This window comes from Hypanus sabinus, chromosome 19, assembly GCF_030144855.1.
Source record: "Hypanus sabinus isolate sHypSab1 chromosome 19, sHypSab1.hap1, whole genome shotgun sequence".
Lineage (NCBI taxonomy): Eukaryota > Metazoa > Chordata > Chondrichthyes > Myliobatiformes > Dasyatidae > Hypanus > Hypanus sabinus.
In genome coordinates this window covers 72,348,803-72,361,865 of record NC_082724.1, presented here as the reverse complement: position 1 = coordinate 72,361,865, position 13,063 = coordinate 72,348,803, and the positions used below count along the sequence as shown (strand labels likewise).

Sequence of the window (13,063 nt, the reverse complement as noted above, 5' to 3'; positions counted from 1 at the left end):
CAAATAACCTCTTCTTCAATGTCAACATGACAAAGGAGATGGCTGTAGACTTCAGGAGAACTCGCCCCACTCTCACCCCCTCCCTCTTTACATCGGTGGCACAGCATGGAACCTGCGAGCAGCTTCAAACTCCGGGGAGTGTACATCTCACACAAACTCCGGGGAGTGCACATCTCACACAATCTCCGGGGAGTGTATGTCTCACACAATCTCCGGGGAGTGTACATCTCACACAATCTCCGGGGAGTGTACATCTCACACAATCTCCGGGGAGTGCACATCTCAAACAAACTCCGGGGAGTGCACATCTCACACAATCTCCGGGGAGTGTACGTCTCACACAATCTCCGGGGAGTGTACATCTCAAACAAACTCCGGGGAGTGCACATCTCACACAATCTCCGGGGAGTGCACATCTCACACAATCTCCGGGGAGTGCACATCTCACACAAACTCCGGGGAGTGTACATCTCACACAAACTCCGGGGAGTGTACATCTCACACAAACTCCGGGGAGTGTACATCTCACAGAAACTCCGGGGAGTGTACATCTCACAGAAACTCCGGGGAGTGCACATCTCACACAAACTCCGGGGAGTGTACATCTCACACAAACTCCGGGGAGTGTACATCTCACACAAACTCCGGGGAGTGTACATCTCACACAAACTCCGGGGAGTGTACATCTCACACAATCTCCGGGGAGTGTACATCTCACACAATCTCCGGGGAGTGTACATCTCACACAATCTCCGGGGAGTGTACATCTCACACAATCTCCGGGGAGTGCACATCTCACACAATCTCCGGGGAGTGTACATCTCACACAAACTCCGGGGAGTGTACATCTCACACAAACTCCGGGGAGTGTACATCTCACACAAACTCCGGGGAGTGTACATCTCACACAATCTCCGGGGAGTGTACATCTCACACAATCTCCGGGGAGTGTACATCTCACACAATCTCCGGGGAGTGTACATCTCACACAATCTCCGGGGAGTGTACATCTCACACAATCTCCGGGGAGTGCACATCTCACACAATCTCCGGGGAGTGTACATCTCACACAAACTCTCGTGGTCCCAGAACACATCCTACACAGTTGGGAAAGCTCACCAATGCCTCAACTTTCTGAGGAGGCTGAAGAGGGCCTCTGTACAATGTTGGGCCCTTGAAGAATGAATTGAGTGAAATTGTTATGGGAAACAGAGAAATGGCAGAAGCATTTAATGAGTACTTTAGATCTATCTTCACTAGGGAAGACACAAGCAATTTCCCAGATGTATGGATGGGCCAAGGACATAGGGTAACAGAGGAAATGAAACAGATTGACATTAGGAAGGAAATGGTGATGAGTAGACTGATGGGACTGAAGGCTGACAAATCCCCAGGTGCAGATGGTCTGCATCCTAGGGTACTAAAGGAGATGGCCCTGGAAATTGCGGATGTATTGGTAATCATTTTCCAGTGTTCCTTAGATTCAGGAGCAGTTCCTGAGGATTGGAGAATGGCTAATGTTATCCCACTTTTTAAGAAAGGAGGGAGGGAGAAAACAGAGAACTATCGTCCTGTCAGCCTAACATCAGTAGTGGGGAAAATGCTAGAGTCCATTATTAAAGATGAAATAGTGGCATATCTAGATAACAGTGATAGGATTGGGCCGAGCCTGCATGGATTTACCAAGGGCAAATCATGCTTGACTAATCTATTGGAGTTTTTCGAGGATGTAACCAGGAAGTTGGACAAGGGAAATCCAGTGGATGTAGTGTACCTTGATTTTCAGAAGGCATTTGATAAGGTCCCACATGGGAGATTGGTGGGTAAAATCAGAGCTCATGGCATTGGGGGGAAGATATTGACATGGATAGAAAACTGGTTGGCAGATAGAAAGCAAAGGGTAGTGGTGAATGGGTGTTTCTCGGAATGGCAGGTGGTGACTAGTGGGGTGCCAAAGGGCTCGGTATTGGGACCACAGCTGTTTATGATTTACATCAACGATTTAGATGAAGGCATTGAGAATAACATCAGCAAGTTTGCTGATGATACTAAGCTGGGTGGCAGTGTGACATGTGATGAGGATGTTAGGAGAATTCAGAGTGACTTGGATAGGCTGGGTGAGTGGGCAGATACTTGGCAGATGACGTTTAATGTGAATAAGTGTGAGGTTATCCACTTTGGGAGTAAGAACAGGAAGGCAGATTATTATCTGAATGGTGTAGAGTTAGGTAAGGGAGAAATACAAAGAGATCTTGGAGTCCTTGTTCATCAGTCACTGAAGGTGAATGAGCAAGTGCAGCAGGCAGTGAAGAAAGCTAATGGAATGTTGGCCTTTATTACAAAGGAAATTGAGTACAAGAGCAAGGAAATCCTCTTGTACAGGGCCTTTGGTGAGACCATACCTGGAGTATTGTGTACAGTTTTGTTCTCCAGGGTTAAGGAAGGACATCCTGGCTGTAGAGGAAGTGCAGCGTAGATTCACGAGGTTAATTCCTGGGATGTCCGAACTGTCTTACGCAGAGAGGTTAGAGAGACTGGGCTTGTACACACTGGAATTAAGGAGATTGAGAGGGGATCTGATTGCAACATATAAGATTATTAAGGGATTGGACAAGATAGAGGCAGGAAATATGTTCCAGATGCTGGGAGAGTCCAGTACCAGAGGGCATTGTTTAAGAATAAGGGGTAGGTCATTTAGGACAGAATTAAGGAAAAACTTCTTCTCCCAGAGAGTTGTGGGGGTCTGGAATGCACTGCCTCGGAAGGCAGTGGAGGCCAATTCTCTGGATGCTTTCAAGAAGGAGCTAGATAGGTATCTTATGGATAGGGGAATCAAGGGATATGGGGACAAGGCAGGAACCAGGTATTGATAGTAGATGATCAGCCATGATCTCAGAATGGTGGTGCAGGCTCGAAGGGCCGAATGGTCTACTTCTGCACCTATTGTCTATACTCAAGTCATTCTACAGATGCACTGTAGAGGGCATCACTGCACGGTAGAGAAACTGCACTGCAGCGGCCAGGAAGGCTGTGAATCAGGTAGTCAGAACTGCCCAGTGCATCACTGCACGGTACCAGCCTCCCTGCATACAGAAAAATGTTGGGAAAGGGTCAGTGACATGATGAAGGATCCCACACACCCTGCTCATACACTGTTTGTCCCATTCCCAACAGGGAGGAGGCTATGTAGCATCCACACCAGGACCACGAGACTCAGAAACAGTTATTTTCCGCAAGTAGTAAGGTTGATCACTAACCCAGCCCCTCACACCCCAACCACCACTACTTTATCATTTCCTGTATAGACACTCCTGTGCCTAGCAGCCCTTTATGGACATACAATCAATCTATGTGTACAAGGTATATTATATATTTATATTTTTACAGTTACTGTGTTTTTTTTAATTAGCAGAATTATCGTGTTCTTTATCTTTTGTGTTGCATCAGATCCAAAGTGACAATTATTTTGTTCTCCTTTATGCTTATGTACAGGAAATGACATTAAACAATTTTGAATCTATGCCACTATGCTGTGTTTCATAATGGTGTATTTCAGTTTTGGTTATCAAATGCATCAGCTGTCTTTTGTGTCGGTAACAGTGGCCTCCTTCTATTTCAGGATCACCCTGCGAAGAATTCTCTCTATCTCCCTCTGCACATTCTACCGTGCAAGCGGAACAAAACTTGCTGACTAACCATTCTCACAGCTGCCAGTACAATCGAGTCTAAGTCCCGATGGAGAACGTCGATATTCTGGCCATTGGTTACGTTGCCTGGGCTCAGGGGCAATTCAAATGCAACACTCATTCCATTCTCAGTACATGTTGCCTTGTGCTTCGGGGCCCTTCTGAATGCTTTAGAACCTTCCTCTTTGCCAGAGTGTCGACCTAACAGAACTTCTGCCTCTGCCAGTGATGTGATCATTGCTTTTGGATGTGTGCGAGGTGGTTGTACAAGTGACATTCTGGGGTGGTGAGAACTTGATCACAGGCTGTATTTTAAATTCCATACGGGGGAAAATAAATTACAGAACAAGGTAAATGTCCTACCTATGCTACAACCAGAAACTCAGAAAGGAATCTGAACATTTTCAATGTTTTAAATTTCCAATTGATTTTATTTTAAACAAAAGGAAAGAATGAATAAGAAGGGAGTTTACAGATTGACTGAAATCCAAGTGGTCTTGACTTAGTTTTCTCTCTTCTTTATTGGATGATTCCTAAAATAAAGGTAATCTCATGGCTTACTTATGTTTGGCGACCTTTTAATGTTGCCAATTCTTTAGATCCTGCCCATAGTTTAAAAAAGCGAACAGTCCCAAGTATTGTGGTAAGTGCCACACAAGTCTGACCTGATCTCAAGACTCTTTTGTTTATGTATGTATATATTATGTAAAATATGATAAACTTTGACATATGGTCTCTGATTGGATTCAAGCTCTGTCCATATTGGCCTCTGGATTCCTGAGTTCTCAATTTGATATCGTGAAATGAATGATCTGTCTTGGATGTCTGAGATCATTCATACCTTTTTTTTAAATCTTTAATCCCAAATAGTAATTGGTTCAAATATCCTTGCTTTTGCTTGAAATCTTTCATGAGTCTCTCCTGAGAGAGTTATTGTTTTATCTGATCAGTGAAGGTTTTCAAACAAAAAAACAGCTTCTCATCCTTTGATACAGTGACGGGTAGCATTTTAACATTTGCTTAAATTGTGCTGCTATGGGAATTATTCAGACCTGCCAACCAGTGCCATTTGATTAACTTAGTGAATTTTATTGAGGTAGAAGATTGTAGACAGAAAAACAGTTGCTTTCTTGGGCCTTTTGTACTTGCCCTTTTTATGGATCAGTGGTAGATTAGATCCACAGTGTTTTGCTTTTATAGTTAATTGGCTGGAATTCTTTTAGATGAATGCCGGATGAGGTACTAACAAGATATGATTGACTGCTGCAGAGTGCCTACATTGTCCTCCACACCTGGTAATTCATGGGTGAAAGATAGGTTATCATTTCTGGCAGAAACCCTTCATTAGGTAGGCCGTGAAACTCAGTGGTGTCTATACCATTTCTGGTAGAAACCCTTCATCAGATAGGCCGTGAAACTCAGTGGTGTTCATACCATTGCAGTCTGATCATTTTGTTGTATCCACAAAGGGTAGTTCTATCCCAGTGCTGGATGAGATCGAGCTCTGGAATATTTTTTACACTACATAGCAGGTTTTGATTCTAGGTGATGAAATTGCACACTTACAGATTTGAAAATATTAAGGGCTAATTCGTAGAGTTATGCAGATTAAAAATAAAGTCTCAGCTTCCTCTCTAGAATGTATTAAACGTAACATGGGCTAATTGAGACTACAGATACTTTACTGTATTGGACAAAAGGTCAAACTGCTCAATAGGCTCCGTTCTGGGTGAATTAATGGTTTATCTCCGTGTCAATGGGGCACTTTTCCTTACAATATCTTTTAATAAGAGTGAAGTATGGCCCTTCTGGGCAAAGCATTGATGTTACTGCTGTTTTTGATATGCTCTATTGTACTTGATTGCAAATGAATTATTAGTAAGGCATTTTAAATAACAACAGCTCACACTACTAATTGACTCAGACAGATCATATTGTCCCTGTGGCCAGCCACCAGTTCTCACACAAAGTTCCAACACTCGTGGGTCAGGACTGTGTACCCTGGTGCTAACTCTGAGTTTCCACTATGCTTTTATCTGACTGATTGAGATTTTCATTACTAACTAGAAATGATAATTAAAAACAGAGGAGGTCCTGTAATTAAGGACGGTTTACGTTTTAGTTTGTGTGCAAAAACCCACAAATCCCGATGCTTAAGCCCTGCCAGTCAGCCCAGCACACAACAACACACTGATGATTCTGTTTTGCCTCAGTGCTCAGGGGCTTAGTTGAGAAATAGTTCCCAGAAGTAATTTCTAAACTTGAATAATGTTTGTTTAGCCAAGTTAAACTTGGAAACATGATGTTATATTCATGGTCTGTACCATATAAAGCCTCAAATGAATAAATCTTGCATCTAATCACTGAGGGAGACACTTTCTGTTGTGATGGCTCCGTGCTATGATAGCTTTATCATGAGCTATTGATAAAAAAAAAATCTCATTTTAGAAATATACATATTAAAATAGATACATTTAAGATAAATCTCTGCAATTCTGAAGTATTTTCCTAATGTACATTTGTGTTTGGTGAGCTGAGAGGGAAGCCTGGGGTTTTCATGATACCCACTCACACTTCAGCGAACTACTTTTCACCATCTAGTTAGCTCATTCCTCTAAGGAGATCAAATGCTAAAACGCATGTGTTACTCAGTCAGTCAACGGTTTGGAGTGACCGTGGCACACAGTGGAAATTGTCAATAAGGGTGACTAAGGAAAGACCTGTATTTACGAAGTTGTATAGTCCTGGAATCCTATCACATGGAAACTGGCCCTTCAGCCCATCTTGTCAATGCCAACCAAGTGGTCTACCTAAATTTCTCCTGTTTGCCTTCTTAGCTAGAGTGTGGTGAGTCTGTGGAATTCATTGCTACAGGTGGCTGTGGAGGCCAAGTCATTGCGTATATTTAAAGTGTAGGTTGATAGATTCTTGGCTAGCAAACGCATCGAAGGTTACAGAGAAAAGGCAGGAGAATAGCGCTGAGGGGGATAATAAATCAGCAATGAGAATTAGGCCAAATGCCTAATTCTGCTCTTATGTCTAATGATCTTATTTGTCTGATATCCCACCAAACCTCTCCCATTCCTGTACTTATTTATATGTCTTTCAAACAATGTGTTAGTACTAGTTTCTACCACTTCATCTGGCTGCTTAGTGCATATATCACCTGTGTGTAAAAAGAGTTGCCCCTCAAGTCCCCTTTAAATCATTCCCTTCTCAACTTTAACTCCTGGGAAAATGACAATGATTATTCATCTTAACTATGCCCCTCATGTGTCCCTCTATGGTCACCCTTCAGTCACTGCTCCAGGGTAAAAAGCCACAGGCTATCGAGCCTGTCTTTGTAACTCAAGCCCTCCAGATATGGTAACATCTTGGGAATCTTTTCTGTACCCATTCTAGCTTAACGGCGTCCACCTAAAACTAGGTGATCAGAATTGCTCATAATACTTCATGTGCAGTCTCACCAATCTTTTGTAGAGCTGTAACATGATATGTTAAATCTTGTACAATAATCGAGTAGTTATGTGGGTCCTTTCTCAGGCTTGAGAAAATTCAGAATTTGACAGCCAATGAACCCCACTCAAATGCAGTCATTGCTGTGACATACCAGACATACCAGTCAGTCATCTCCAACTAATGGTATTGCATGATTGACCAAATGTTATGAGTTCTAATGAAAATACTGAGGGATAATATTGACAGAACACGATTGAGAATTTTTATTGGATGGTGTCTTTGAGGAATAGTTAAGAAAATACTGAAATATTACATGGAAATTTGGAGTTTAGAATTTGTGTTGATAATGCTGGTGTAACTTGGGGGGAGGTTCATTTACTTCTCCATTGCAATTAAAGATAGAAATGGAAGAATTTGACTTTCAAACTGTCTAGATTGTTTAGCATGGGTCAAAATGCAATGACTGCTAAGCTGGACAAACGTGAAAGTGATTACCAAGCTACAGGTGGCAGCAGTTAAATTGTGCATTCTGCTTGCTGATTCAATGACATCTTTACTCTAACGGAGAAACTAATGCTTCCCATTCCTCCTTGCATTATTAATTATTCACTCTTCTGAATGAAATGGAGAAGAGGGCATGAGAAATGTGAAGTAGGAACAATTTTGTACCGCGTGCTCAACTCTATTAACCTATGCTCCAGCTTCATTATTGCAGGATATGTCTTAACTGATTTTGACTTTATGCAGAGGGTTTCTCGAGAGGTCTCTGCTATGTTTTTGTGTTGTATGTGGTATGCCCTGCTGGGTTCTAGCAGTTGAGAAAATCTGAAAATTAGTTATCCTGCTGTCACACAGTGGAAGATCAGCACAGAGCAAGTTTTCATTGCTTGGGTCCAAGTACAATCATTGGATTCAATGTAACCCAACCTGCCATTGTTAGAAAGTAATATTGAACTAACCATTTATCCTAATTGTTTTAATTATCAAGGAGTTGGTCAACAGTGTCTGGGATTGGGCTTTGCGATGCCAGCCATGATAAATCATGAATTTGTCTCATTGTGTTGTAATGTACGTATGTTTCTGAAATTTGCTTCCTTTAATTTCAGTGGAACTGAATTTCAAAAGCAAAGCTCAAAACACGCCGTATCATGTGTTAGTATGCATAACAGGGAATGGATGAATACCCTAGTGATATTTGAACAGTTTATTATGAATGAAGCATTGGAATTTATGATATTTGCAAATTAATTCTGACTTTGTGTACTAAGTTTTAACTACTACAAATTCTGAAAAGAAAAAAAATTGGAGATGCTGGGAAGCTTTGACCAGAATACATTCTCAGGGTACATCACAAGCACCTGTGATGGTGCTGCTGGGACAGACACTTCCTCAGAATCGCATACCTATATGAGGAGTTTGCACCTGAAACCTTCTTCAGTCATTTCAGTGCAGGAATGCTGATGCAAGCACTGTTATTTTATAGCTTGGCTTTATCTGAATAACTCACACTTACGTAGGTTATAAACAAATGGTTCATGAGTTTCAGTGGCTCTGAAGAATTGCTTTCCATGTTAACATCTATTGTATATTTTGAACCATTTCTAAAATGTTAACTAAACATCATAAGAAAATCTGGTTTTGCATCATATTCATCCACAGGATGAAGATGTGTTGTTCTTTCATAGATGCTGAGTGGGTTGCCATAGAGTGCCGGTTACTGTGAAACTGAACTCAAGTAACTGGCAGTTTTCCTTTCCCCAGGGAAGGGCTTTTGCTTTTATGACAAACTGGTATATCTGAGGTTAACTTCTACTGCCGCTGGCTTTAAGTTCATGTTTTTTAAAGTGAATTGCATTTGTTATAGTGCCAAGGTGGGAAATGAACTTTCATTTTCTTTATCACTTATCCAGAAATAAATATTACCCCAACCTCTCTACATTCAGACCTGTAGTTGCAATTAACTTTCAGAATTGGTAAATAACATTCTTTCTGTGTCATCACCTCAGTTCCCAGTTTCCAACTTAGATCTTCTGTGTTTCATTTTGAGCATCTATAAAGTAAGCTAATCTAAAAGTACTTTAAGAGAAAAGTTAAAGATCAAAGATAAGCTTTACTTGTCACATGTACATCGAAATATACGGTAAGATGAATCATATCGGTCCATGACCAGCAATGTGCTGGCTGCAACCTGGAAGTGTCCCCTCCTGCAGTACGACTTACTAATGCACAACTTAGTAATCCTTACTAACTAGCACATATTTGGACTGTGGGAGGAAACCAGAGCACCCAGAGGAAACCTACACAGCAAAGTGAGAACGTACGACCTCCTTACAGGCAGAGACAGGAATTGAGCCCGGGTCACTGGCACTGTAAAGTGCTGCACTAATCGCTGTGCCACCCACTTTTCAGAGTTTATTTATTGTGAAATATACCAGTACGAGAACCCTTTACTCTGTGCTTTGGGGCATAGGGAGAGATTAAATTTGCTATTTAAAATGCGGCTGAAAGTCTTAACGTATGGAGGGCACGAGTTTTCCGGTGAGGCAGAGCACAATTTTTATTACAACACAGAATTATGTCATTCCAAGGGTTCGGGTTACCAACAGCAAACAAAGATCGAACAGATTTCTGAGCCCATTACTATTTCTAAAAGACAATCTCCATGAGTTGTATATCTCATAATAGTTTACTCTGAGAGGATGAAACTGGCCCTTTAGCCACCTCACTCTAACTTGTAAAAGAGGATTGGTAGCAATAGCTGTCAATAACAATCTAACTACTGGAAAAATGAAATCAAACACATTTTGGGCCACCTACAGCTCACTTTGTTCAGTCCATTGCTTTTAATGGAGTAAAGAGAGCTAAAGTCCAAAGCACAAGTAATCCCAGTTTAATTACAAAATAGTGAGGATGAAGTGGGATCATTTTTGAGGTGGTGGATAGCAATGTTTAAAGGGCTACTGCTGTAACAGAGAATCAGTAAGTTGCCCAACAACAGAAATTAGAATATCTGTCTATTGAATCAAGAGTGTAATATAAAATCTAAAGACGAGACCTGTTCAGGGATTTGTCAGGTTTTCTTGGAGCAGTTCACCAAATGCATGTGACAGATTGTGCTGATGCAGCCAATGCACATTAGCTGTGCATCGCGGTTGCACTTATGTAGATTGTTTGTGCCCTGTCACGCTAAGTTAAAGTGGCCTGTGTCATTACTGTACGTATGTGGAAGGGTTTCACTGTACTTTGTATTGGGGTTCACATTCCCTGTGGCTTCATTGCGGACTGGTGTCCCAGTCCATCTCTCCTCGTGGACGAGCTATCAGTGCAGTCACTTCCCTGCCTACTGGTGAGTGTGGTTAAACACGTCCTGTGGTTGTAACAGGTGAAGTCACAATGTCTTTACTCGTATGAACTCAGCAGCTCTTTGCATGTTGGGCTATAATATATGGTAAATTTTCAGGTTTCCATGTGAAAACACATAAAGGAAGATGCTTACTAAACATAAACTTATTTCTTAGCTCTGGGTACAATGATTTTAAAGAATTAGTTTATTCCTATAGTTTCCAAATGTTTGTTGAATGATTGGGATCCAAGTCCTAAACTCTTGTTGCCAGAATGTATAGTCAGTTCAGCGTTGCCCATACGTGTAACAAAAGGCTGCATCTGCTCTTGTACAGCCTTTCACATTTTAGTCTCTAGCCTAAGTTTTACAGCTTCCGCTGTCTGTGTTTATAATGGAAACTGTGCCAATCTGACACACGGTGAGTTTGGCTTCCAAACATACAGTAGATACAATGCAGTGTCTCACTTTCACGGCACCAAGATCCCTAGTACAGAAGACAAATTCCTAGCAAAATCGAGCTACCCAATTGCCAGGAATTTGCTATAATTATAACTAATGTATATTAAAACTTTTATTTAAAATGAAGATAGATTTTTAATTATCAGACCATTCTACTACAGTTATTTCTGTCCAATTTGTATTCAATATCGTAGTTCTTCTGTTTGTTCCAGGAAAAAGTGCCACACTAATGAAATCTATAGACCTCTTGGTAATCAATGAGAAAATCAAATTGGATCAGCAGACTGATTTGTGTTTCCTTCGTTATTCCCTCTTGACTCATTTGTACTTTTAGAGAATGTAATGATGTCAACTAAATAATTGACATTTCTTTGCAATTAAATACTGCAATCAATGCTCACCCTCCTAAACAACTTTGAACATGACACATGACATTGTGAGTTGCAGTTTATTGTTGTCTACAGATCAAATCTTTCCTTCTAGAAGCAGTAGTATAGACCTGTTCATCTTTTGTTTTGTTTTGTTGATTCTCTCACTGTTATAATGAAGCTGGTCGTGATAAAAAGCTGCTGAAGCAGTGCTGGGCTTCTGTAAGCCAACTGATATGAAAGTTGCCTACTCCATGTGGAATTGTTGCAACTATATCAGAAGTAGCTAATTGCTAGAAGGCCTTGGGGCCTGGGATCAGGCTTAGTCATATTCAGATTGTTAATGAATGATTTGGAATTATACTAATACACAGTCTGTGGCTGGACAGAAAGCTCCTGCTGCTTAGACACAAGTAGAACTCATGATTTTATTCTTTAAACTTGGATTAAGTTTACCATTAAACAAGGAACAAGGAAGAAAGATTATGGTGGTTGTGTTGAGCAAACATCTTCCTCTGCCAGCGCTTGTGTTGTGTTCTTTCTGCTAATTTTTATGAAGACTGCACCAAAATGTAAGCAGTTCTGAGCTCTTTTGGTATGGATGCAATGCATCATGGGTAATATTGATTATGCTAATGAAGCCATTGATTTGTACCTTTTTTGTAATTGTTATTGACCAATAAAAATGTTTGTCTACCCTCTGTTTGTACCTAAATGCACCTCTTTGATCTTAAATGAGTCGTCCTCTTGGTCTCACCAACCCAAAGCTGAAGTGGTGGCCTACTGTTGTGGTTAATAACCCTCCATTCATAACCCCCCTCAGGCCTAGAGCTGAATAAATTCAAACAAGTGCTTTAAAAAGAGTCTAATAACTGCCTTAAAATCACCTGCTATCTTCATAAGATATTGGAGCTATGTTTTAAAAAATATATGGAGAAATATATATGCATGTACTTCATCATAACAATTGCCTTTTCTTCATCAAAGACACTCTTACATATAAACACAAAGTTAATACTTGCCGTTGAAAGCTGTATGAGCTTGCAATTTGGGTCATGGGAAGAATACAGAGAAGCTTCCGGGATGTGACAGCTCAGGGCTATCAGTAATCGCAAGATGCACATCGTCTTACAGCGAAAGTAGTAGCAAGTGATACTATGATTTTCTGGTTACAGCAAGAAGATAACAGAAAGATCTTGCTCTAAAGCATATATGGAAAAAGTTTAAAAGTAAGGCTTAAATCAGACAAATTCCTAAAATGTGATTTGTCAGCAGAAGAATGTGTTAAATGTGGATTTTGAGCTAGTGCACCAGCTGTATTCAGAAGACAAACTTAAGAAAACTCACATGCTCAGTTTTCTGATATCATGAGAATGAAGGCAATTGCTAAAGACTGCACATCAGCTTCAAATAAATAAAGATTTTGAACAGCTGGTAGATAAATATAGTTTCTGTCAAGCTTGCAGAGTCAAGACATTGAAAACACTTGTGTACACTGGATTTGAAAAAAAGGCAAAGAGATCTTCCAAAAAGTACATATTCATTATTTTATGAAGGCAGATTGATAATTTTTAGTAGTTATATGAAATTACTGGAAATGAAATGAGATAAAACACATTGGACCCTATACTACAACAAAAGATATTGTTGAAGAAATGAAAGGCAGCACCTCATTTCCAGTTTGTCAGAAGAACTACTTGTGGATGAATGTCAACAACTTTTGTACATGTTTACCTGAATGTATTCTG

At 40.6% G+C, this 13,063-nt stretch overlaps 1 protein-coding gene across 2 annotated transcripts in view; it reads left to right on the top strand.

Moving 5' to 3' along the window:
* The window catches only part of LOC132378048 (calcium/calmodulin-dependent protein kinase type 1-like), a 236,646-nt gene extending 224,630 nt beyond the window's left edge, over window positions 1-12,016 (top strand). For both annotated transcript variants that reach the window (XM_059944697.1, XM_059944696.1), the window contains exon 12: window positions 3,620-12,016. In XM_059944697.1, coding sequence (XP_059800680.1) covers window positions 3,620-3,729 — 110 coding nt within the window. In that variant the 3' untranslated portion in view covers window positions 3,730-12,016. The remainder of the gene's footprint in view (window positions 1-3,619) is intronic.
* Window positions 12,017-13,063: the final 1,047 nt, after the last annotated feature.